Here is a 26,790-nt window from a genome sequence, read left to right as displayed (position 1 = left end):
TTTATTTTCTCCAATTACATGTAAAAAAACCCAATTTTAACACCCATTTAAACATTTGTTGACTTTCAAATTCTCTTCCTCTCTCCCCTTCTCCTAAATGAAAAGGCAAGTAATTTGTTTATGCATGTGAAGTTATACAAACATATTTCCATGTTGGTAATGTTGAGAAAGAAAACATAGATTAAAAAAAACCAAGAAAATTAAACAAAGTAAAGAAAAAGTCTGCTTTGATCTCCATTCAGACTCCATCAGTTCTTTCTCTGGAGGCAGACAGCATTTTTCAGCATAAGTCCTTCACAATCGTTTTAGATCATTGTATTGCTATAGGTAAACCATTCACAGTGGATCATCGTATAATATTGCTGTTATTGTGTACAATATTCTCCTGGTTCTGTTCATTTCACTCAGTGATCTTTGTAAAGCATGAGTCTGATTATGTTCACTCTCTCAATAAACTTCAGTAGCTCCCAATCACTTCTAGGATCAATTATAAAATCTTCTGATTGGCTTTTAAAGCTCTTCAGCCTTAAGGCATTGAGGTGGCTCAGTCGATAGAGTGTTAGGCCTGGAGTCAGATTCAAATCTGGCCTCAGATACTTACTGGTTGTGTGACCCTGAGCAAGTCATTTAACCTTGTTGACCTCAGTTTCCTCATCTATAAAATGAACTGGAGAAGAAAATGGCAAACCACTCGAGTTTTGCCAAGAAAACCCCAAAAGGTTAGACATGACTGCACAACAACCTGACCTCTTCCTACATTTCCAGACTTTTTATACTTCCTTCCACATGCTCTACTATCCAGTGACACTGACCTCTTGGCTTGTTCACGTACTATGCTCCATCTCTGTGCCTTTTCTGTGGCTGCCCCCATGCCTGGAATGTGCTCTCTCCTCTCCTCCTGGCTTCCTCTAGCATTCAGCTCAAATCCTAATTTTTTAGGAGACCTTTCTTAGACCTCTTCCAACCCCTCTCACAATAGTGCCTTCCCTTTTGCATCGTGTATATGTGTAACGTTCATCATATTGTCTCCCCCATTAGAATGGCAGCTCCTTGAGGACAGAGATTGCTTCTTGCTTTTCTTTGGATTCCCCAGCACTTACCATGGCGCCTAGTATGTAGTATGTGATTAATAAATGCTTGTTGACTGACTCATTTTGTTACTACAAAGAATACTGCTATGAATATTTTAGCAAACATTAGACATTTGTTTCTGTCTTTGACTCCCCTGAAGTACATACCCAGTAATGGAGTTGCTGGGTATGAACATACTTCTAAACCCAAATCCAGAACAATTGAATAAATTCATAATTCCATCAACAATGCTACAGGGAAGCCTGACTTCCCAAAGTTCCACCATATTGACTGTTTACATTTTTGGGAATTGACTGTTTTATGACTTCCTATGTCTTTTCCAGTCTGCATGATGTGGGGTGATATCTCACTTGGTTGATTTTTAAAATATTTATTAATATCTTCTCTTTTCACCACCTGCATTGTAAACATAGCCCTCCCTGCCCTCCTACCATCTGTTGTAACAAAGTAAAAAAGAAGGAAAAAAACTATTTCGGCAAAACCAGCCAACACAGCATCCTGAATCTGACAGTACTTATAATGATCCATGACCATAGTCTTCACTTCTTCAAGGAAAAGAGAGAGGTGCATTTCCTCATCGCTTCTTCGGGGCCAGCCTGGTGCACAGTTTTCAGTTTTGTTTTGTTGTTGTTGTATATTGTTTCCCTAGCTCAGCCTACTTCCATTTGCATCAGCTCATATAAATTTTCCTGTGCTTTTCTGTAACCATCATAGCCATCATTTCTTTTAGCGTAGTAATAGACTCCAGCTTCACAATTTTACTTAGTGATTCTTCAACTGATGGACATCTAATTTGATTTTCAAAGGAAATCTGAGCTCCACTTTCCCTAGAGTAATGGGCACTCAGGCATGAGAGAAAATTCTGACTTCACAAATGCTATCAGCTTCCTCTGGAGAATGCTGGGGAATGAGATATGAGCTTCAATATATCCAGTGGATGTCTGGTGATATACAATGTGGCTGGTGTGGAGCTTTTTGGTTTGGTTTTGTTTCTTACTTTTCCAGGTCTTCCCGACCCCCTGCTCCCATACTTGACAAAAACATCTTTGAGAAGAGAGACTTTGCATTTTTCCCCCAGACATAGAAGAGACCCAGTGAAAGAGACAGAGAGACAGATAGGAATATGCAAGCTGAGACACTGAGACAAAGGGAAAGGGATGCTCCACACAGGCACTGAAAGAGACAGTGAAGACTCTAAGAAACACAGGGAGAGACTCAGAGAGAAAGAAAGCCTGAGGGTGAGACAGAGAACACTTAGAGAGAAAGGAGAGGGGGAGGAGGAAGAGAGTCACAAAAGTAGAAAGAGAAATGGACTCTGAAAGACCAAAGAGATAAACCGGGGAAGACACTACCTTTCCCAGTCTCATTTTCCTCATCTGTAAATAGGGAAACTGCTACATACCAGTTGTGTGACCTTGACCAAACAAATCTCTTCGCATCTCTGAGCCTCAGTTTCTCCATTTATAAAATGAAGTGGTTGGATCAAGATATGATCTCTAATAGCCTTTCTAGTCCTAAATCCTGTAGTTTAGAAGTCAGGGAGAAATAGAGGCTCTCACAGATCCAGACACTTAGAGAGAGACAAACCCAGACTGAGCCAAAGCTGAGACAAAAGCGCGAGCGCACTGAGGCAGCTGCGGCGGCCGCTCAGCACTGGTGGCTGCGCACCCCCTGCCCGCCTCCTGGCCCTCAGCCTTCTGCCACCTCTGTCCCCACCCTGGTCCCTCCTTCCTTTCACCGTCCCCCTCCCTTTCAGGTGGCTTCAGCTCCGCCCTGAGGCCGCCCAGGGAGAGCGCTCCACTCTGGATCGCGAGGCGGGGGAGGATTGCAAAGTTTCGGGCAAAGTTTCTTTGTCACTTTCTCCTGTTGCCGCTGCCCTCGCCGGCTCCTCCCTTCTCTCTCGATCTGGTCCCTGCGGGCTTCCCAGCTGCACTCTCTCCTCTTCTTGACCCCATCCCCTTCTCCCCCCAACCCTGAATATTGACCTTCCCACCCCCTTAGCCCCCAGAAGCCTCTCCAGAGTCCAGAGCCTGTCCTTGAAGCCCCACTGTTCCTCTGCACTCTCAACTTCAGAAGCCTCTCTCCATACCGGACCTTTCCTCTCGACAACCTCCACCCCGCACTGCAGCTCCACTGTCCCCCAACAACCCTCTCGTCCTCCCCTCCGCTCCACTGACCTCTGGCACCCTAAGGCATCCCCACCCCCTTAACCTCCCCCCTGCCACCGCTGCTCCACTTTGACTCTTCTCCCCTCCTGACTCAGACCCTTAAGCCACCCGGTACCTCGACCCCAACCTCCTTGGCCCAGGACCTTTCCTTGCACCCTTGACCTTCCAGACCTAACACCTCCTGCCCTCTCCCTTCCCTCTGCTCCAGGGGTGCATATTCTGTCCCCTGCCTTCTCTTCCTTCCTCCCTCTCTTCCCTAGCTTCTCACCCTCAATTCTGGTCCTCCGGCCCGTGCCCCGCCCCCACTCCGGCCATGCCCTGGGCATCCAGCGGGCCCACCCTGTCGGTCTTGGTGCTCCTGGGAATCCTGGCGGCCGTCATGTCGATCCTGTCGTCGCAGCTCCTCTTCCAGCTCCAGGCGGGCCGCGCCGAGCTGTGGGGCCGGTCTCTGGGCACCGAGGGGGCGGCCGAAGGGGCCGCCGGGGTCCTGTTGCCCTTGGCCTCGGCGCTGAGTGCCCTCTGCCTGGTGCTTAACCTCTGCGCGCTCTTCTTCTGCCTCCTGCTGTGCCATCTCAGCGCTGAGCTGGCACGGACCAGCCCAGACAGGTAGGGACCCAGGTGTCCTCAGCCAACCGGGCTTGGAGGGTCCTGGCTGGCTCCTAGCTTCCTGCGTCTCCAAGGCCAGAGCACCCCCTCAGAACATGGAATAGCAGAACCAGAATAGAACTTATTAGAACAGAGAATGTTCTAAGCTGCTCTTAGAACATAGAATGTCAGAGCTGGGAGGGCCCTTAGGACACAGAAGGTCAGTGAGGAGGAACGTTAGGACTGATTTGGAATCTTATAGGTTAATTAGTCCAACCTCCTCATTTTCCAGAAAAGGAAAGGAAAGCCTAAGGACCTTAAGTGATTTGCCCAAAATCATACAGATCAATAACAGGACCAGGGCTTGGACCTCAGCCCTCCGACTTAATCTAGGACTCTGCCTTTTCCCTCATAACCTCTCAAAGACCAATGAGCTTCCACAGCTTGAACTACAGAGTGTGACCTGGCTCAGACCTCACCGGTGATTGACTTGTCTCTGTGACTTTGGGTAAGTCACATAACTTCCCTGGGCTTCAGTTTTCCCCTATACAAAATAAGGTGCGGAAAGGGTCAGATTCTAAGGTCTCTTCCAGCTCTAAATCTTTGATCCTCAGAAGAAAAGAAGCTCCTCAGTATAATAATATTTCTCCCCAATGATCTAACCCAAGTCAGCCTTCATCCAGATCTTTATTCACCGGATAGCTCAGGTAAGAGAGTTTGGAGGAGGGAGAGGGGGAGGGATGAGGAGGTTGGTTTGAGGGAACAAAAATAAAATTTTGATTTAGAGCAACAGATTCTCAAACTTTTCATTCTCTGGACCCCATTATACTCTTAAAAATTATCAAGGATCTCCCAAAAGGCTTTTGTTGATGTGAGTTACATCTGTTGCTATTTATAATATAAAATTAAAATGGATCAATTTTTAAAATATTTATTTATTAATTCATTTAAAATAATAATAAAAACCCATTGCATGTTAACATAAATAATGTTTTTATGATAAATGACTGTTTTTCCAAAGCAAAAAATAAGGGAAGAGTGGCATTGTTTTACATATTTTCTCAACTCTCTTTAACGTCTGACTTAATAGAATCCATCTGGATTCTTTTATTTGCTTCCATATTCAATTCATTGTGATGTGTTGTTTTGGCTGAGGTTTATGAAGAAACCCTGACCTCACATAGATATGTAGTTGGAAAAAGGAGTATTTTAATAGGCAAATAATGTCTTAGCATTATTATGAAAATAGTTTTAACCTTGAGGATTCCTAAAAGTCTCTTAGGGATTCCCACCAGTATCTGGACCACAGTCAATGATCTAGAACAATTCCCTCATTTTTCTGATGAGGAAAATAAAGTCCCACAGAGGATTTAGTGACACACTCAAGATACTAGGATCTCAGATTTAGAGCTGGGAAACCTCAGAATCCATCTAGCCCAGTCCCTCTCATTTTTACAGATGAGCAAACCAAAGTTCAGGGATATTAAGTGATTTATTCAAGGTAGCACAGGTAGGAAACAGAAGTTGAATTTTAACCCAGGTCCTCTGCCTTGAGCCATTGCTGTTCTCATTATACCACATTGCCTCAGAATAGGTTGTAAAGTTGTAGAACGAAGGATTAATAAAATCATAGGGTTCAAAATGGGGAGATGATAATGCCATTGTCCTCTGCCCCAGCCAGATCTCACCTGTATTCAATATACTGGGCACCAACTTGTAGGAAAGACTTACAAATTGGAGTGTGTCCATAGGAGGGTGTGTGACTGCTATGGGGAGAGGATTGGAGGCCATGACATTGCTTGAAGGAACTAAGGATATTTGGGAGGGGGTATGTAAATATGTAAGAAGGAAGAGTTATCAAAGTTTTAGGAATGAATGTTGAGAATTGTTTTTGCATGCAACTGAGAAATAAGAAATACAGGTAATGGAATATAGAAATCTATCTTGCCCTACAAGAAAAGAGAGAAGATAGGTATAAGGGAAGGGAGGGGTGTGATAATAGGGAGGGCAGATTGGGGGAAGGAGTAATCAGAATGCACAGCGTTTTGGGGTGGGGGAAGGGAGAGATGAGGAGAAAATTTGGAACTCAAAATTTTGTGGAAATGAATGTTGAAAACTAAAAATAAATAAATTTTTAAAAAATAAAATAAAAAAGAAGGAAGAGTTATTTTGAAGACTTCTCCTTCTTGGAGTCACAGAATCCCAGAATGTTAGAGGTAGAAGGTACTAAAGCCAATCATCTAGTGCAAGCCCTGTCCTAGAATACAATAATAAAAGGATGGTTCGTGAACATCTAGAAAAGGAAGTAGGTGTCACATTGGATAGTGTTGGGTCTGGAGTCAGATCCTGGAGACCTGACCAAACAGTCCTGAAGCAATCAGGAAAATTTACTGTAAGAGGGGAAGGAGGCACCTCAAAAATCCAGCCTCAGACACTATCTGAGAGACTCTGGGCAAGTCACTTAACCCTATTTGCCTCAGTTTCCTCATTCATAAAATGATCTGGAGAAGGAAATGGCAAACTATTCCAGTATCTTTACCAAGAAAATCCCAAATGGAATCACAAAGAGTCTGATACAACTGAAAACAACTAAACAAAACTAGAAAAAGAAGCAGTCATCATAGAGAGCCAGCAGGACTTCATCAAGCAAGCACAGGTCATGCCAGATTATCCATTTCTTTTCTGACAGGGTTATTGAATTTGGAAAATGCTCCAGATAATTTATTGTTGTTGTTAAGTCATTTTCAGTCATGTCCCACTCTCTGTGACCCCATTTGGAGTTTTCTCGGCAAAGACACTGGAGTGGTTCGCCATTTCCTTCTCCAGCTGTTCTAGATGTAGTTTGCCTTAATTTCAGGAAAGCATTTGACCATTACTAGCGTTATCCTCTGGACAAGATGGAGTGATGTTGGCTCAATGGGGCAACTGAATTAACATATAAAGCTCTTTACAAACCTCGAAGCACTATGGAAAAGCTAGCTATTATTATCCTTATTAGATTTTAAGAGAGTTAAGGAGTTGATTGAATGACCCGACCCCAATGTAGTCATTAATGAGCTAATGGTATCTTGGAAGGAGGTCTCCAGTGGAGGGCTCCAGGGATTGCTCATTGGCCCTGTGATGCTGACCATTTTTATTAGTGACTTGGATGAAGCCAAAGATGGAATGCTTATCACATTTTTCAGATGATACACATCTGACAGAAATAGTGTGTTGGATGGAGTCAGGATCCAGAAGGATCTTGACAGTTTAGACCATTGATCCAAATTTAATAGGAGAAAATTTAATCTTAAAGTCTTAAACTTGTTGTTAAAAAAATGACCTTCATTCCAAATATGAGAAGGGGAAATATGACTAGGCAGCAGGTCATCTGAAAAAGATCTGGGGCTTTTAGTGGACTGCAAGTTCAGCGAGTCAACAGCGCCTTGTTCCAACTGGTTTCTGGAATATTGTGTTTCATCCTTCATACCATATTTTAGGAAAAACATTGATAAGGTGGAGTTCTAGAGTAGGGTGACTAAGATGGTGAAGGACCAGCTGAATATTCCATAAGGTAACTGGACAAAGGAACTGGCATGTTTCATCTAGAGAAAAGACATAATAGTTTTTGAAGACAGATTGGTCTTGTTTTGCTTTGCCCCAGAGGGCAAAGAACCAAAAACTGGACATTGAAGAGAGACTACATAAAGAAATACTTCCCAATAATTCAAGTTACCCAAAAAGGGAATGGGAGATAATAGGTACCTCCTTCTTAGAGGTCTTCAAGTGAAGGATATCTGAACATTTGTTGGGGGAACTATAAAGGGAAGATTCTTGTTTAGTTATGGTGGCCCTGGAAGGCCCTTTCAAGTCTAGGATTCTATGATTTTACAGATAGGGAAACTGAGGTACAGAGTGGGGAAGTGACTTGTAGGAGGTCACACAGCTTGTAGTAAGTGGCAGGGCCTGGACTTTGGCTCATCTGGCTTTAATTCTAGTATTCTCCCTGCCCCACTAAGTTGGCTTCTGCAGAGGGTACAACAGCCCTGGATGGAAGCTGTAGAAAGGACAGTTCCATGATTGTTGCTCCCTAAAAACTGAATGTGTTGCCCCTTAAGGTAGTGAGCTTCCATCACTGGGAGTATTCAGGCTGATGTTGGATGATCATTTGAAGTGGATCTCTTAAAGGGTTCTTCTGTCTAGGTAAAGGGTAGACAAGATGCCACCTGAAGTTCATCTCAGCTCTGAGATTCTATGTGTTCTCAGTCTTCCCCTGTGATCTTGGGCCAGTCAGTCAGTCAAGAAGCAATGTGTTAAGCACCTACTATGAGCCAGGGCCCGTGCTAAACTCCAGGACTACAAAAAAGGGCAAAAGAAGAGGAACAAATGAAGACAGGTCACGTATGTAAAATCTAACTAGGAAAAACAGGAGGTAGCCCCTGTGGGAAGACACTTTGGACAAGTCATCTCAACAATTTAAGTCAACTTGAAAAATATTAATTAAGGAGATAGTGGACAGAGACCTGGCCTTGGAGCCAAGAAGGCCTGGATTCAAGTCTTGGCTCTGACATACACTTGCAGTATTTTCTCAGGCATATCATTTCACCCTCAGAACTCAAGGAAACCCCCTAAGAGAGGGGTGGGGAGCCTATGGCCTTGAGGCCTCACATGGCCTTCGAGGTCCTTGGGTATGTCCTTTTGACTGAATCTGAGTTTTACAGAAGAAACCTTTTGTTTATCCTACCTACTTTGGAAGGAGGCAGTTTTCTCCTCAGAAAGTTTGATATGCTAATGAAATTGTGTATGCATAAAAGTACTTGGTGCCTTGATTCTCTGGGCCTCAATTTCCACATCTGTAAAACGAGACTGCCTCTAAGATCTCTTGAACTCTGACAATCCAAAGGGCCTGTAATATATACCACAGCTCACATCATCCTGTGATCTGTGATAAGCATCACTGTTTCTTCTCCTCCTCCTTGTCTATGGAGATTGGCTCAGAAAGAAAAGTGAAAGGAAGAAGAAGGGAGCAGGGAGAGAACAGAAGTAAGCCAAGAGAATCTTCTGGTCCCCAAAACCCTGGATTTTTGGTGTCCTATCCTTCTGCCAGAACTTCCTCCTTCCACTCTAGAATCAATCTATTCAATCCAGCTGCCATGTCTCAAACACCCTTATGGTGCAGCAGATAGAGTGGTAGGTTTGGTGCCCAGAAGGCATGGGTTCAAATCCCTAAACCTAGGGCAAGTTTTGGAAGGGAGAGAGCTTTTGGACTCCAAAATGAACAGAATGTCTGAGGGGGAAGGGATGAGAGAAGGTGCCTAGTCGAAAGAGTGAACAGGAATGCCCTTTTTAACTTACTGATAAGTAGTACCCCTACCTCTGCTTGAAGGCTTCCAAGGATGACCAGGGCAGGTCTGCCTCCCCCCTCCCCCAATGGAGGCACTTCCACTTCACTGCCAGAGAATTTCTCTAGATTTGCCCCTGTTTGGTTTCCCTCTATCATTCCTCCGCCTCCCATCTGGGGTCTGGAGAAACAAGTTGTTGTGAACACTCTGCAGACGCCTGAAGACAGAGATGTTACTTCCTCCTTGGGGATCCATTACTGGATCTAATGGAGAACTTCAGCTTTCCCGAAGGGTGGGGGTGGGAGGTCTGGGAAGGTGGACATACCAAGGCTTCATATTTCTTCGGGTCACCTTGCGAATGAAGCTAATGGCCTGGTGAAATCATTAACCCCAAGCTGGGAAGCCACTGAAGGCGAGGGCTGTTGGCAGCAACACGGCCGTGTGGGAGGTTCATGTCAGAGAGGCCAGGCTTCAGCCTCTTTGACTCATTGTGAAGTAGGGGCCTGGAACTCATTTCCAGGAGTGGGGCAGGAGCACACAACCAGGCAACACAGACAGGGTCCCAAAGTCTTGGGTGACTGATACAGAAACCTAGGGGTTCATCATAGCTTTAAAACTGGATGGAATTTTTTTTTTTTCTGGATGGAATTTTAGAGACCGTTTCAGGGGTGGGGAACCTTTGGCCTTGAGGCCATAAGTGGCCCTCTAGACCTCAAGTGCAGCCCTTTGACCACTGGATTCCCTCAAAGGGCACTTGAGAAACTAGAGGACCACATGTGGCCTTGAGGCTGCAGGCTTCCCACCCCTGAATTTCTAGTCCAATCTCCATTATATTTTTTAATTTTAACAAAATTTTACAAAATTTTCCCACATAATGAAATCTTACTTTTCTCACTTTCCCCCTCAGCTGAAAAGAAAAAGAAAGGCCTTGTAATGCAGATATATAAAATTAAGCAAAACAAATTTCTGCATTGGCCATATCCAAAAACTATACGTCTCGTCCTGCACCCTGAGTCTTTTGCCTCTCTGTTAGGAGGTGACTAGCATGTTTTCTCATCTACCTCTGGAGCCATGGTTGGTCACTGCATTACTTAGAACCCTTCATTTTATGTATGAGGAAACTTGGAACAACCCAGTGCAACAGGTGCCATTATGATCCCCATTTTACAGATAAGGAAACTGAGGTTGAGAGAGGTCAGATGATTTATCCAGGGTCACACAATTAGTCATTCCTGGCACCACATCTAACTATTTGCTACACCATGAGGGTGTTAGAGACTTGGCAGATGGACTGAACAGGATTGATTCCAGGATGAGGCAAGTATGACCTTTTTATAAAAATAACTCATAATAATCACAAAAGAGGGTTAGGGTTGCGAAGTGGATTGGGAGCTGACTTCAGAATAAGGAAGGTGGGTTCAATTCTTGTCTCAGAAATACTTGACTGTGTGACCCTGGGCAAGTCACTTAAACTCTCTGTGTCCCTAGGCAACTCCCTAGTTCTATATAAGAGGTAGAGCAGGTGCTATTGACAATGGAAGAGTGAGTCTCCTTATTGGGAGTTACCTTTAACAAGTATGCCCACCCCTCCTCAAATGCTAGTGTTTATAGCAATTAAAAGTTTACGTTCTAGGTTCTAAGGTCCCTCTCCGTTCCAGTATTTTATGTTCTAAGGTCCCTCCCAACTCTGACATTCAATATTCTGAGGTCCTTCTCAATTCCAATATTCTATGTTCTTAGGTCTCTCCCAACTCTGTTTTCTGTCCAGAGGGCCCTCCCACAGTTGTGACATTCCATGTTCTAAGAATCCTCCCAGCTCTGATCTTCTGTGTTCTGTAAATCCTGGCTTTTCACCTGGTGGGACCTGTCTGTCTGGTTAGTAATATGCTAATATCCCAGGATAAAGCTCCTTTTATTTCTCTGGGGCTGCAGTTGGCTGCCCACCTTGAGGGAGGAATAATCCATTGGTGGCTAAATCAGAACTAGAATTCGGGGTCTCTGAGCCTAGCCAAGCCCATTCTGATCAAAGTCAGCTCTGGGAGACTCTCTGTATCATCAGCCTCAGCTCTGCCAGCAGCCCCTGGAGGACTGCCTTTAAAAAAAAGTCTAGGAAAGGGTTACTGGGGCTTGGAGTGTTCTGGACTCTGCTCTGTCCTTCTCAGGGAGTATTCCCCTGCCCCTCCTCTCCCTCCCTCGCCTGGCCTGCTAGGGACAGAAGGTGGCTTTGTCCCCCTCTAGCCTGTCACGTTGGATTGCTCGTTTGGGCTTCCATAGCCTGGGTCTTTGTCCCCTCTGACACAACGAGATGCCTTCCTCTCCTCTGTCCTTGTTCGCGATGACGCTTCTCTCCCATCCCTACAGCTGGCATAGCTCCAGGAAGGAATTCTGGATCTGCAGTGTAAGGGCTCCTTGCTCCCCACTGCTGCTTCCAAACTGTCCCTCCACCTCCAATCACTCAGTAACATGTCTTATTCAGTCCCTATAGACCACCCAATCTAAGTTCTGGTAGCTGGTGTCTGCTCACTTCCAGGGCCTCGCCTTCGTTCCTCTGTGAGTTCTATGCTTGGCTCCCAGTCTTTCCTCCTCACCTCCTCCTCTCACGTTAGGGGGCTTCCCTAATACTGGTCCTTTCTCAAATATCCTAACCTCCTGTTCCCCAACTTACTCATTTTCTATGATCTCCCCACTCAGCTACACCCAGAGGTGGTCATGCCCTTGATCTTGCCATCACACACAAAAGCATCCCTTCCACCTCTATGATTTCTGAAATGCCCTTATTCTATCACCATCTGTTGTGATGCCGCCTCTCCCTCTGCCTTATCATCCTGGTCTTCATCCTCACTCAAATCCCTCAACTTCTTAGTTCTTTCCCAAGCCACCACCCTTGCAAAAGCTTCCCTGTCCTTTCTTCCCCATCTTGACCAGTCCACTCTACGTAGTCCTCTTCTCTTGAGTCTCTGCCTCCCTGTACGATTGTCCTGCCAAGCTCCAGCCTTGCATGACTCCCATCATTACCTGCCTTCACTCCTACTTACATACTATTGAATGAAGGTGGAGAAAGTCACAGAAACACACTGATTGGGTCCATTATAAATCTGTGTTACATCATCTCGACTGGGTCCTTGCTTCCATGAGGCCATCTCTCTAAATCTCTCTAATTGGTTTACCATTCTGTCATCACAGTGGATCTGCCAAATCTTCCAAACCTTCGGGGGCTCCCCTTCACCTCACCTCAGCTAAGGAACTCATTTCATATTTCATTGAAAATACTGAGACCATTCATTGAAAGCTCCCCTTTCACCCAGATCTCTTCCCCCATTCTCTTCTCTTTTGTCCCCTATCTCACATGAGAAGAATGACCCTTCTTGCCAAGGCCAACCCCTCTACCTACACAATCCCAGTACAACCTGTCTTCTCCAGCATTCCTATCATCCCCACTTTCACTTACCTTCCATCTCTTCCTCTCTACTGGTTGCTTCCCTGTTCTCTACAAACATGCCCGGGTCTCTTCCTTCTTCCAAAAACTCATTTTCTCCATCCATCCATGCTAACTCCCACATTATTCAGTTATCATCTTAGGGTTGATGATTCTCTAATCTACTTCCTCAACCCTAACCTCTGCTGATCTCTGGTCTTCCATCTCCAATTGTCCGTTCTCTCCTCTGACCCTTGTCAGGGGCCTCACTATCTCTTGCCCAGACCATTGAAATAGGTTGGTCTGCCGGATCCAGGTGTCTCAGAACTCTGTAGGAGTGTCTCCTAAACACTGCTCTGACTATATCACCCCCACTCTATAGTAAACTGCAGTGGGTCCCTATCTCTTATCTCCATCTCCAGAATGAAATAGAAAACCCTTTGGCATCCTAAACCTTTTCTAATCCCCCCCCAACTCCACTCCCACTGGCCCCCTACAACTTCACCCCATCCAAATACAGTTCCTTCCACATCTCAACTTTCCCTATCAAGGGTCAGTATAAGAAATGGGAATTTTGGGGGGTGTTCTGCAGAAGCCTCAGATGACACCAAAAAAAAAAGTTTAGAAACTCAGAAATGCATCAAGTATATGTATGCCATTGTATAATTTAACTATATTTTATCTTTTACTGCCAAAATAATTCCAATTTCTCTGGTTTGAAGGGAGGGCCAAAATATTTTATGTGGGTTTTCCAGATTGCCAGGCTCCGTACCCCTAATCCCTGTGATATGGGAGGGATAACTATACTCTGAGATCCAAGAAGACTGATTTCCTTGTTCCACAAACAAGACCCACTGTCTCCCAACTCCGGACATTTCCTCCTGCTGTCCCCTATCCCTGGAATGCTCTCCCTCCTCAGCTCTGCTTATTTACTGACCTTCTTGGCTTCCTTCAAGTTCCAATGAAAATCCCACCTTCCTCAGGAAGCCTTTCCCAAGCACCTGCCCTCTATCAATTTCCTATTAATCCTATTTCCACACTGTCATCTCCCCCATTAGATTTTAAGTTCCTTGAGGCTAGGGACTGTCTTTTGCCTCTTTGGGAATATTCCCAGCCCTCATCACAGTGCCAGGCACATAGTAGGACCTCAATAGATCTTTATAGACTGACTGAACCAGATTTTGGGTCCTGATCTAGCCCTGACTGCATGACTTGGACAAGTCCCACCTCCTATCTGAGCTTTTGTTTCTTTTTCTTCCCTTTTTTTGGACTGAATCTGTGATTTCATTGATACTGGGACTCCCCTTGAGGAAACTCTCTCCACCAATGCTGATAGCACATGCTCTGCAATAGTTGTATAGAGTTGCCTGGGATCACTGAGGGACTAAGTGACTCAGCCAAAGTCACGCAGTCAGTGTGTGTCAGTATGAGTCTTTCTGACTCTAAGTATGAGTGCTGAACCTCATGTAAAGAACGTGAGGCCGAATCCTACCTCAGACGCTTACTAGCTACGTGACCCTGAACAAGTCAACCAACTACTCTGAGTCTCAGTTTACTTATCTGTAAAATGGGAATGTTGATTGCAAATTCTTCACAGGGTTGTTGTTAGTATCAAACAAAATGACAAGGACAGGGCTTTTCCAGCTTTAAAGCACCATTTATAAGTGTTGTTCAGTCTCTTTCAGTCATGTCCAACTCTTTGTGACCCCATTTGGAGTTTTCTTGGCAGAGATACTGGAGTGGTTTGCCATTTCCTTCTCCAGCTCATTTTACAGATGAGGAAACTGAGGCAAACAGGGTGAAGTGACTTGCCCAGGGTCATACAACTAGTAAGTATCTGAGGCTGAATTTGAACTCAGGTCTTCTGACTCCAGGCCTGGCACTCTTTGTGCTGTGTTGGCACTACATAAATAGCGAACATTTATAAATTGCTAAGCACTTTACAAATATCATCTCATTTCATCCTCACAACTCTGTGAAGCAGGTGCCATTATTGTCTCCATTTTATAGAGAAGGAAACTGAGGCAAACGTGGTTAAGTGACTTGCCCAGGGTCATACAGCTAGTCAGCATCTGAAGCCAGATTTTAACTCAGGCCTTCCTGAGTCCAAGCCTGGTGCTCTTTCCTCTGTACCACCTTGATGCCCATCGTCATTATCCTGTATATCCAGTAGGCTGTGGTTGCTCAGTCTCTTTGCTTATAAAATGGAAGTTGGACTATAGGCTGTCACAGATCTCTCTCTGTCACAGCTTTACTATTCTGTGGATAGAATATGGATAGAGTTAGTGTCCAGAATGAGGGATCTGATGGAGCAGAAGGAGATTCAAGTTGCAAAGAGGTAAATAGAGGCTTGAGGTCTAGGAGAACTTCCCAGCAGTCATCATAGATCTGCAACAGGATGGGACCTCAGAGACCCTCTAGTTCAACCCTCTCATATTACAAAAGAGAAAACTGAGGCACGGAAACTTAAAGTGACTTGCCCCCAGGTCATACAGTGAGTAAACTATTATAGCGAACACTCATAGAGCACTTGATACATATTGTCTCACTCGATCCTTACAACAGCCCTTGGGAGGTAGGTGGTATTTTTACGTCCATTGTACAGATGAGGAAACTGAGAATCAGAGAAATTAAGGGACTTGACCAGGGTCTGAGGCAGGATTTGAATTCAAGTCTTCCTGATTCCAAACCCAACACTATCTACTACCCCACCAAGCTGCCCCTCGGCATCTGAGTGTCAGAGCTGGGATGCCAACCTAGGTCTTCCCCCAGAGTCAGTATGATTCCCACTGTTACCAAACTGCCTCCTGCCTCATCTGAGATGTCCAAAGTAGGGTGCTTCCTCTTCCTTGGAGGTCTTTAAGCAGAGACTGGATGACCACTTTTCAACTCTGCTCCAGTGGGGATTCCTTTCATGTATGGATCATACAAGATGGCCTCTGAGGTACTTTACAGCTCTAATTTCTTCTTCTAATCCTCAGTATGTATTTTGTCCAGTTCTGGGTGCTATGGTCTAGGAAGGACATTGGCAGCCTGGAATGATTGTCACCTTATTTGAAAAGTGACTCTGCCATGTCCTGTTTGGCCTGGAGGGCAAAACTAGGGTTGGCAGAGAGGTTGATGTCACAGGGTTAAAAGATCCTAGGTCTAGAAATGGAGGAGACCTGAGAACCCATCTATTCCAACCTTGTCATTTTACAAATAATGAAGCAGGATGAGGCAGGTTAAGTTATTTGCTCAGCAGAAGACAGATTTGAACTCAGAGCACACAGAAAACTTCCTAAAAATAACAGGTAGTGTAGCATTAGATAGACTACCTTACGTGGTAGTGAGTTCTCTGTTAGGCCTTTGGACTCCAGATCCCTCCATCTTGCCCTTTGCCACGCTGCCTTCCTTATTTAAAGATCTCTTTTTTTGCAGGGCTGACTGGTTCCTGTTGGATAGCCGCTGTCTCCGGCACATCTCCATTGGCTTCTTCTGCTGTGGGGTCTCTGTGTATTTAGCAGGTAGGGGCCTGTCTCTTTCTTCAACACCCTATGGAAGGGCATGGGGCTAGAAGCTACCCATTTAACCCAATAGTCAGTGGTGAGTGACCCTTGAATGAGTGACACCCCCTTCTCCTTTTCTCTACCCTTCATCCTCCTCCCCAGGGCAAGTTACCCAAGCCCTGCTCTTCTCTGTAAGGTGGAGGAAAAAGGACTGGGCTGGGAGGCAAGACATCCAGGGTCTGCTCCTGTGTGTATGGCTAATAGGCTATGTGACCCTTGGACACATCTATCTAAGCCTACCTAAAATTAGGTTGCCCTTCTGTCACATCAGGAGGCTTCCCTGACTGATCTAAGGCCTGACATTCTATAGCCACTTACAATGCTTGAAGGTTTATAATGGGCTTTCCCTACAGCAACCTTGTGAGGTAATTAGTATAAATCCCATAGTTCCCCCACCCACCCACCCCATTGTATAGGTGAAGAAACAGAGGCCAAGGGATTAAATGACACAGCTAGGAAAGGTTACCTGGTATTTGAACCTGTGCTCCAATCTCCAAGTCTATTGCTGTTTCCTATATATACTATAATGATTACTTTTTATAGCTTCTCCCCAGCCCTGACATTCTATGTCCTAAGGGTCCTCCCAGCCCTGACATCCTGTGTTCTAAGGGTCTCCCAGCTCTGACATCTTGTGTTCTAAGGGCCTCCCAGCTCTGACATCCTGTGTTCTAAGGCCCTCCCAGCCCTGACACCCTGGGTTCTAAGCGTAAGAAAGTCAGTCAATAAGCATTTCCTAGATGCCCACCAAGTGCCAGGCACTACACCAAATGCTGAGGATACAAAAACAGACAGTCAGTCCTTGCCTCAAGGTGCTCTTGGTCTGTCGGAGGACACAACACGCCAGCAGCTGGGTATAGGCAGGATATGTATAGGGTAGATTGGAAGTAGTCTCAGAGAAAAGGCACTCGCATTAATGGAGCTTAGAAAGGCTTCTTGTAGAAGGTGGGATTTTAACTGGGACTTGGAGGAAGTCAGGGAGATCAGTAGCAGAGGAGGGGGCTAGATGGAGTCCCCTGTGAGAGGGACAGCCAGGAGGCCAGGGTAACTAAATCAGAACACAGGGGAAGAGGGATCCTGCTGGAAAAGTGTAAGAAGACTGGAAAGGCATGGGGGGGGGGTGCAGTTTAAGAAGAATTCCCAATGCCAAATGATTTTATATTTGATCTTGGAGGTTATAGGGAGCCATTGGAATTTGTAGAATAGAGAGAGGAATGACATGGTCAGGTCTGTCCTTTAAGATCATTACTTTGGCAGCTTTGTGGAGGATGGTCAGGAGCAGGGAGAGACTTGAGCCTGACAGACCCACCTGCAGACTATTGTAGTGATCGGGTCACCACCAGAATGGGTAGCAATGTCAGAGAAGAGAAGGGGGCATTTAAAGGAGATGCTACAGAGATGAAATCGACAGGCCTTGGCAACATCTTGCATATGGGGGGTGAGAGATAGTGAAGAGTCTGGGCTGATACCAAGCTTTTAAGTCTGGGGGACTGAGAGGATGGTACCTAGAACAGGCATAGAACAGTTAGCAAGAAGGGAGAGCTTGAGGGTGAGGAAGATAATGAAAGAAGGAAGAGACAGAGAGACAGACAGACAGAGGAAGAGAGAGAGACAGAAAGACAAAGAGGAAGAGAAAGAGAGGAGAGAAGAAGGAGATAGAGACAGAGACAGAGATAGAGGAGATAAGGTTGATTTCTAGTGGGAAAACCAGGATTTCCGTGTCCACAGACAGACTTAGCGTCCAGACTTGGGAAGAGGCAGTGACCTCAAGCCTTCAGCCTTTAAAAACACTTGGACTTTTATCCCTTTGTACAGCCTCTCAAGTCACACACACACACACACACACACACACACACACACACTGACCTGATCTTTCAGGCATGACTAAAGCTCATACTTCTCTTAGTCTTTTCCAAGTGCCTTGAGAGGGCGGCTTACATTTTATAAAAGAGAAGTTTCTCTCTTTTTTTTTATAGAGAAACTGAGGCTCAGAGAGAGAATGTGACCTCCCCACATTACCAGAGCTGATCCCAAATCAACAGAACCACTGCTGATGATGAAATATATGTTGGGGAAGAGAAAAAAATGGAAATTTGACCTCTGGCTCTGATACTTAATCAATAAACATTTATTAAGCACCTACTATGTGTCAGGCATTTTGCTAAGCATTGAGGATTCAAAAAGAGCCAGAATCAGAACCCAGACCCTGTGACTCCAAACACAGAGCCCTTTTACTGCCCCACACTGCCTTCTCTGTATAAGCCTTGTAACACCCCTGTGAGGTAAACAGTACAAATATTGAATTATCCCCATTTTACAGATGAGGAAAAAAAAATCTTGCCCTCAAGGAATTTATAGGTAATGGGGGAAATAACACGTAGATCACTATATACAAAGCAAGCTCTACGCAGGATAAATAGGAAATAATTAACAGAGGGAAGGCGCTGGAATGAAGAGGGATTGGGGAAGGCTTCCTGGAGAAGATGAGATTTTAATTGGTATTTAAAAGAAGCCAAGGCGAAAGAGGGAGAACTTGCAGGTATGGGGGACAGCCACAGAGAATTCCCGGAGACCTAATTGAGGTTATGGAACATAAATTAGTAGTGGACCCAGTTAGAATGGATGTGTCATTTTCTTCACCTTCATTCAGTAGCACATTTGTGTAGGAGCAAAAGTGAAGCATGATGGGAGTAATCCAAGGCTGAGATTTGGCTAAGCCTAATTAAGTAATATGATAAGGGGATAGAGGGCTAGAGAGAAGGACAGTATAGAGTGGAATTGTTTGAACAAGGGGTCAAGATGGGGAGAAGAGGGAAGAGTGACTAATGCAAAGATGGCCTGGGAGAGAATTGAGGGATTAAGGATTTAGTGTCCAGAAAATAGGGTTTTATAAGGGAAAGCAGAGGGAGAGGTGGTTAGCTTGTGACCCGAGGTCTTCTCACTCAAGAGGCGCACAGTGAGACGGCGTTTGGAAGTGATAGACTCCTTGGACACTCTTGGTAGTATGTCTATAGCATTTTTCAATTTACAAAGTATTTCACCTACGTTATCTCTCCTTGGGCAAGTTCTGTCCCCTTTCTGAGCCCCAATTTTCTCATCTGTAAAATGGGAATAATTCAGTCTTTGTACTGTTTACCTTATAGGGGTGTTACAAGGCTTATAAAAAGGAGGCAGTGTGAGGCAGTAGAAGAGCTCTGTGTGTGGAGTCATAGGGTCTGGGTTCTGATCCTGGCTCTCACTTACTATCTGGAGGACATTAATTAAGTTGTCCTTTCTAGACCTCATTTTCTTCATGTATGAAATGAAGGGTTGACTTCTTCTCACTCTCAATCTATAACTCCTCATGAAATCAAATGGCAGGAATAAAAGTTGATGTTTCTGCAGTGTTTCAAAATTTTCAAAAATACCCAATCTCCTTAGACTTCCACAGCTATCCTGGGAGAGAGGCACAATAGCTATACTTATCTCCATTTTACAGATTAGGAAGCTGAGGCTCCAAAAGGTAAACTGATATGACCATGTTCTCACAACTAGAAAGTATAAGAGGGGGCAGCTAGGTGGCACAGTGAATAGAACACCCAACCCTGGAGTCGGGAGGACCTGAGTTCAAATCTGACCTCAGACATTTGTCACTTACTAGCTCTATGAGCGAGGGTAAATCACCTAACCCCAATTGCCTTGCTTTCCCCCCTCCAAAAATAAATGAAAGTATAAGAAATAGAATCCTGAAATTTCCAACTCAGAAGAAACTGAGGCCCCAGAGAAGGGGTCTCCTCTAAGAACACCCATCAGGATGGATGGAGCCAGCTGTCCTGAACTAGATCCCCAGTCAAAAGGAACTTTGGAGGGGATCTTATTCAACCCTCCCACTTGACGGATGAGGAAACTTAGCTCAGGCAAGCATAGTCACTTACAAGGTCAACTATGTCGTAAGCACCACATTGTCGAGATTTGAAGCCAGTCTCCCTGACTCCAGGGCTCTTGCCCCTATGTCATGAGTGTACACCAAAGATTATCTTGTTCTCCTCAAGACAGTCCTAGGATAAGTCACCAGGATGCCTTGAATTTTAGCGTTCGGTGGACCATTGCAGAAGAAAATAAAATACCTACTTTTTGTGCTTGAGTAAAAGTGTTGGGATGGAGGTTCATGCTCTGTGGACTCAGTGACAGCAGACATGATGCCATGCACCTTATCCTGTTAAAAATAAAAATAATAAATAACAATAAGTTTTAAAAATCATAAAAATAGCAATAATCACTGGCATTTCCGTAGTACTTCAAGATTTACAAAATGCTCTGTAAATATTATCTCATTCACAACAACATTGGGAGGGAGGTACTCTTATTATCCCCATTTTACAGTTGGGGAAACTGAGGCAGAGTCAAAGTGACTTGCAAAGAGCTCCATAGGCCCAGCATTTTATACACTGTTACCTAAATACCTCTGTAGAATTAGAGGGTTAGACCAGATGGCCTCTGAGGTCCCTTCCGGCTCCAATTTTGGGGCCACTTAGTGCTACCCCTACTGGAAGTAGTATGCCCATTTCTTCCTCCTCCTCCTCTCTTCCAGCTCTGTCCATCTACATGCTGCTGTTGTTTGAAATGGAGACGGGGATCGTCAGTGCTTGCATCCTGTCCTCTGGGATAGTGGTCCTGTTAATCACCCTCACGCACATCCTGCTCAGGGCATCGAAGGCCTCCCACCGTCATCTGCCTGAGCCAGCCCACACCCTCTATGAGAACAACACAACCCGCCCCACCAGGGACCTCTACAAGCAAGCCCCAGGTGGCAGGGCACGGCCCGATATCCACCGAGAGTTCTCCTACCCTCCTTTCCTGGAGGCTCGACCTCACCTGGCCTCCTCTTCGCTCCCCACAGGGATTCCTGTACCTACTGAAGAAGGTGACCGAGGGGCACCCAGGATGCACCGGACACTGTCAGCAGAGTCAGGGCTGCTGGGGGCCCGGGCCAGACCCTGGAATGGGGTGGCTCAGGAGATGAGGGGGGTGCTGAGTCGAAAGACTGGCAGCTCCGGGAAAGACTCCACCTTGGTGTGAACACTTCATGGGTGGGGGGGGACCTTTGGTGTGGACCAGTCCAGGGCTTCAGGGGACTAAAACTATGGACTGAGGTGTCACCACCCATGTCTAGCTTTGGATTAATTCTGGCACTTAGGAGTCCAGAGATCTCATAGAATCATAGGCTTTAGAACCGGGAGGGACCATCTAGTCCAATCTCATTCCTTCAGCTAGGGAAACTGAGGCCTAGAAGGGTTAAAGCCACACAGCTAGCAAATAGCAAAGCTTCAATGCATGCCCAGGTCTTCTGACTCCAGACCCTCTAGAGAGCACTGGGACCAAAGCTGAAACCCTCAGGTAGAGACTGAGGGTCTTAGTGGAGTGCAAGGTCAACATAAATGCATAGAATCAGAAAAATAAATCTTAGACTGCATTTAAAAAAAAAAAAGACAGTGTCCACAAGGAAAGAATTGATTATCCCATTGTCTTCTGCCCTGCTCAGCCTCATCCAAGGGACTGGGAATTCAATTCTGGTTATGACAGTTTGATAAGGACAGAGAAGATGATGAAGATGAAGAAAAGGCTGCCAATCAAGCGATATGATGAATTTTTGAAGGACAGAAGGTCTAGAAGGGGGACACACGGCAGCTGTCCGCTAGTCTCCAAGATTCTGCTTTGCCCCAGAGGGTAAAACTAGCAGAAGAAGTAGCAGAAAAGCAGATTTGGACTCAATCTCGGGTCATCTTTTCCTCCCACTTCGAGATATCTCCAAGGGCAATTTTAGGAGGGAGAGATTCCCCCATCAGGTGGAGTCTGGATAAGTCACTCATTGCAGAAGGGGAATTCCAGCTCAGGCTGAGGTTGGACCAGATGCTCTCTGAGGTCCCTTTGCTTCCTGAGAGTCTGTGATGCTATCTCAATGGACAAATGAACAGTTGAGGAGGCCTTAACCAGAGATTTCATGGCTAGAAATGTTCGCTGTTTTTGACCTGGATCGGGAGATTCTTGTTTCATTGATTAAAAACCGGAGAAAAGTAATCACCCCATTTTTAAAATGGCTGGCAGAAAGAGGGTAGAGTAGCAGCTGGCAGGGCCCATGCCCCAGCATCCCCCATGCACAACATAGAACTTGAGCCTGGCCTCGTGGATTAGGGTGTGAGGTGAGGAACATGGAAAAGGGAACAGGAGAAAGGAGGGCAAATGGCAGACTTCACTGTCCCTGTGTTGACCTGTGCATGCCAAGAATAATCTTACAGAAATTACACTGACCCTTGGCACAAGGAACATGCTTCACCGTAACCATGTCTTTGTGCTGGATTTGAGTGGAGGTGAGAGTGAGGGGAGAAGGAGAGGAAAGAGGGTGAGATGGCTCACTCCAAATCACATAATCCATTCATTGGTATAAGAGGAAGGAAAAGAAGCAGCAGGTGGGGAGGTAGAATGGGGGATGAGGGGAGGACAAGGCCCCAGAATGGGTGAGTCAGGGAATCAGAGGTCAAAAGGTCCAAGTCAAAAGTCAGGATGCCCAACTGGACACCAGGTATGTGTCCCTCAGTCCGAGGCAAATGTGAGAGTATGTTGGGGGGCTGAGAACAGGTGGCAAGATGGAGATAGGAAGGGGCACTAGAATCAAAAAGTCCATTATGGGTGTGGTCTTGCCTGGCTGCCAAGGTCAAAGTGAAAACAAAGCCAAGGAAACTGCCCCATGGTTCTATAGGGGAAGATCTTAGTCCAAGGAATCCAGAGAAGGGGAAGTGCTCCAGGAGCCTCTGATTCTAAGGCCCCTTCCCATCTCTACCTCCCTTGCCACCCCCCAGCTTCCCTCACATTTCCCTCAGGCCAACGAAAGTGTACCTGATGTCCAGTGAAATATAAGAAATGGGTATGAAATAATGAAATGAGCATGGTCAAGAGAACTTGTAATAATAACAGCCATATTGTTTGAAGAACAGCTGTGAACAACTAAGTTATTGAGTATTAGAAATACTCCAATCAGCCTGATCAGTGGAAGTCTGCATAGTATGGTTTTACATCTATGTCTGAGGCAAATGGTGGCCTTCGCAAGTTTGGGGTGCAGAGGGTGGGAGGGAGACAGTTCAGAACTTAAAATGTAACAAGTGTGTGTGTGTGTGTGTGTGTGTGTAAATGGGTGTAGAGTTCACTCCCAGTGGAACATGGGCCTAGGTGGGACATTCACCCTCTTACAGGGAATCTATGTGTTCAGAACGGAAGGACGTGTGCTTTGAGAATACAAAGCAATTGTATCTCAGTCCCTTAGTCACAGTGTCCTCCCTCCCCCTATTATGGGACTGAGTTGGAAAGGACTGGCCAGTTAGCCATGAAAAACAATCAACCTGAAGAAGGATAACTCCATCATGTGAACTCTCTTTCCATGAGCTAAGCAAGGGCTGGGGTGGGGGTGGGGGAGAGACACTGCAGGAGATCTCTTTCTTGTAAGTATGAGGGAGTCTCTCCCACCCCCAGCCCTTTCAAATGACAGCAGCTACTCATCTATGTATTACTTATGCAAACCTGAACCTGGGCTCCAGGCTGCTGGTCGGCCTTCCTGCTTTATATTTCTTTCCCTGAGCATAGGTGACTGAATAATGATCCTGTCTTCAGACTTTAAGGCAACTCCATGAGTTGAGAGATCAGAAGGTCCTGAGTCCCTCAGCTGGAACTGAGTGGCAGAAGGAGGTGTTTTCCATAACTTTACTTCCTTGGAAAAGTTGACCACAGCCAAGTGGATGGGCCCTAGATCGCCTCAAGATCTGGCCCTTCAGGAATTGTTCAGACAGTGCAGAGCTAAGGGAAGGTGAAGTAGCTGTTAGCCAGGCTCATTACATGTCTAGTGTTTTAAGCATTCTCCTCTTAGGAGTTACAGTTTATTGGTTCATGTTTTAAGTCTTTGTCAATGCATACCTGTAAGCAAGCCTTTTGTGATTTTTCAGCATTTCTTTCGTGTGGAAGAAATAAATAGCTATCTAAGACCTGATCAACCTTGCACACTGGTATCGTTCCAATGCCTCATTTGGGGAGACCCTAGATAGGAACTAAATCTAAGCTTCCTTCATGTGATTTTCCTTGGGGCTTCAAGGTAGGGGCATAGAGAAGGCAGTGAGTGTGAGAAAAAGGCCATAATTTTCTCTGTAGAGGGTCTGGTGCCCTCGGGCTGAGCCCAGTTCATGAATGAGCTTGAAGCTCAGGGTCCCTAATTGAGAGAGGGCCTACCCACACCCCCACTCCAGACCAACTGTGGTCTTTTATTACACATAAAACACCTTTCCATATGTTAGCCACAGCATGCTAAATGTGGAAGTGCCAATTGGACATAAAACAGAGTTGAGAGGGACTTAACTTGATTTTTTTAAAGCTTTATCCGTTCCTTTGATTTTTTTTTTATACCCCAGTCATTCTTTCCCCCACTCCCATCAAAACCTCCTTTGTAACAAAGAAAAACAGTTAAGCAAACCTGATCTGGCAAAGTGAGAGGGTGCAAAATTGGAAGGCCCCTTAGAACTGAGCTGGTAGGGTCCTCAGAACACAGGATGTCAGAGCTGGGAGGGCCCTTCCAACATTAAAGCATAGAATATTAGAGCTATAAGGTCCTTTAGACCAGTTGAATTTTCCTATTTTACTGATAAGTGAGCTACTGCTCAGAGAGGTTATGACACTTACTTACCCAAGCTCTCACAACTGGGACTGAAGCCCAGGTCTTGATTCCTAGCCAAGGGCTTCTCCCAATACTAATTGAAGGAACAACCAAACCACACAACCTCCCATCATCACTCTCTTCTCAAGATCATAAACGAAAAAAAATCTCCTGTTTTGTGTTGAAAGAGATGTTACATCTTTCTAGTTGTTACATCTTTCACACAGCAATTCTGCCTGAAGACTTGTTCATTCAAAGGAATTTCATTTTAGAAGTATAGCCTCCATTGCAACAGAGTGGGAGGAAATGGGATCGAATGTCTTGATGCTGAGTCCAGACAGTCAGGGCAGGTCTCCAATCTCTAAAGTAGACTCTGGGGACAGAGAGGCTGGCCTGTTTGGGAAGACCACGTGGATAGACCTTGGAAAATGATCCTGGGTGATGGTCCCTGGAGGATGGGCAGGGCTGACTGGCCCTCAGTATGGTACAAACATTCATCCTCCTGTCCAGAAGAGATATCAAATTCTGTTTACTGGTTTGGAGAGAAAACTTAGATTGGCTTCTTGGATGGAAATGGAAACTTAAGGAAAGATTCTGGAGTTCACCTGTTCACCTCATAGAAATAGCTCAAGGCTATTGGGGTTCTGTGTCTACTGTCCAGGATGCTACAGCTAGAGATGCAGAGGGTGAAATTGAGAAGAGCTTGGGTAAAGTGAATAAGGTGAAGGATGAGAGCTTTGCTGACGATGACGTCCCTCTCTGCAGTGTGTACAGTTCCTCCCCAAGCTAACCTCCCTGCACTGGCTCCACCCCATTCCCTTCCCCATCTTGCCTTGGTAAACCAGTTTAACTCTACACTGTCCTCTTTTCTTGTGTGGTTTTCCCCTTTATCCTATTGAAGATCTTGCCCAGCCAAGCCTCAGTCTAGGATTACATCTAGCAGAAAGATCCTTTGCTCCTGTGCATGTGCTACAGAGCAAGGAGATCATGGAACCGTGCTGTCAGAGGTCACTACAGCTTTATGTTTTTCATAATCCCAAATGAGCCCTCACTGTCTCAAGGCTATGCTTTTACATCCCACTCCCCATGGTGGCCCTTCCTTAAGCTCTTCCTCCCTGCCCCACCTCAGCCAAGAACCCTGCCTCATCTATAGGCCATTAATAGTGAGTTTTCAGTTCTATCTTCTTCATTTCATGAGTCCCAGATACCCTCTGCTGCTAACGCTTCTTTTACCCCCATCTCACATGAAGAGGTAGGCGGTTCTTCTCCCAGCCAAGGCAACTCCCTCTGCATGCAGGAGGGAGCCAGCCTGTCTTTCTTTCCCAGCAGATTGCCTCCTCTACCATTCCCCCCCTCTCACTTATCTTCAATCTGGCCTTCCATCCTATTTTTCTTGGTGATCTCATCAACTCCCATGGCTGCAATTATCATTTCTACCCAGATAACTCTCACATTTTCTTGTCCAGCCTTACCCTTTCTCCCAACCTTCACTTTCACATCTCCAGCTACCTTCTAGATATCTTGAACTGGATATCTAGTTGACATATTACATTCAATGTCCAAAACCAAACTTGTTAACTTTCTCCTAAAACTTTCCACTCTTTCTAACTCCTGTATTACTGTTGAGTGTGCCGCCATCCTCCTCGTCACCCAACTGAGGCATCATCCTTGACTCCTCACTCTCATCCACCATATCTAATCAATTCCCAAGTCCTGCTGTTTCTACTTTCGTAGGCCTGGTGTAGCCCTCATCATGTGTTAGTTGGACTATTGCAATAATCTTTGGGCTGGTCTCCCTGCCTCAAGTCTCTCTCTACTCCAATCAAATCCCCCCACTCAGCTGTCAAATTTGATCTTTCTAAAATGCAGGTCCAATCATATTCCTGCCTCATTCCCTTTCTCAATAAACTCCAGTGTGTTCCTATTACCTTTAGGATCAAATACAAAGTTTTGTTTGGTTTTTAATGACCTTCATAATCTGACCCTTTCCTAC

The 26,790-nt window shown here is 45.4% G+C and overlaps 1 protein-coding gene across 1 annotated transcript; it reads left to right on the top strand.

Annotated features, from left to right (window-relative positions):
- The first annotated feature begins 2,988 nt into the window (after positions 1-2,988).
- On the top strand, positions 2,989-21,593 carry TMEM221 (transmembrane protein 221). Its single transcript, XM_072601565.1, has 3 exons — positions 2,989-3,866; positions 16,002-16,087; positions 20,697-21,593. Exons 1-3 carry the CDS (start codon positions 3,574-3,576, stop codon positions 21,182-21,184), a joined length of 867 nt encoding a protein of 288 aa, XP_072457666.1. The 5' UTR covers positions 2,989-3,573; the 3' UTR covers positions 21,185-21,593.
- Positions 21,594-26,790: the final 5,197 nt, after the last annotated feature.

This window comes from Notamacropus eugenii, chromosome 4 (genome assembly GCF_028372415.1).
Source record: "Notamacropus eugenii isolate mMacEug1 chromosome 4, mMacEug1.pri_v2, whole genome shotgun sequence".
Classification (NCBI taxonomy): Eukaryota; Metazoa; Chordata; class Mammalia; order Diprotodontia; family Macropodidae; genus Notamacropus; species Notamacropus eugenii.
This window is presented reverse-complemented; position numbering and strand designations above follow the sequence as displayed.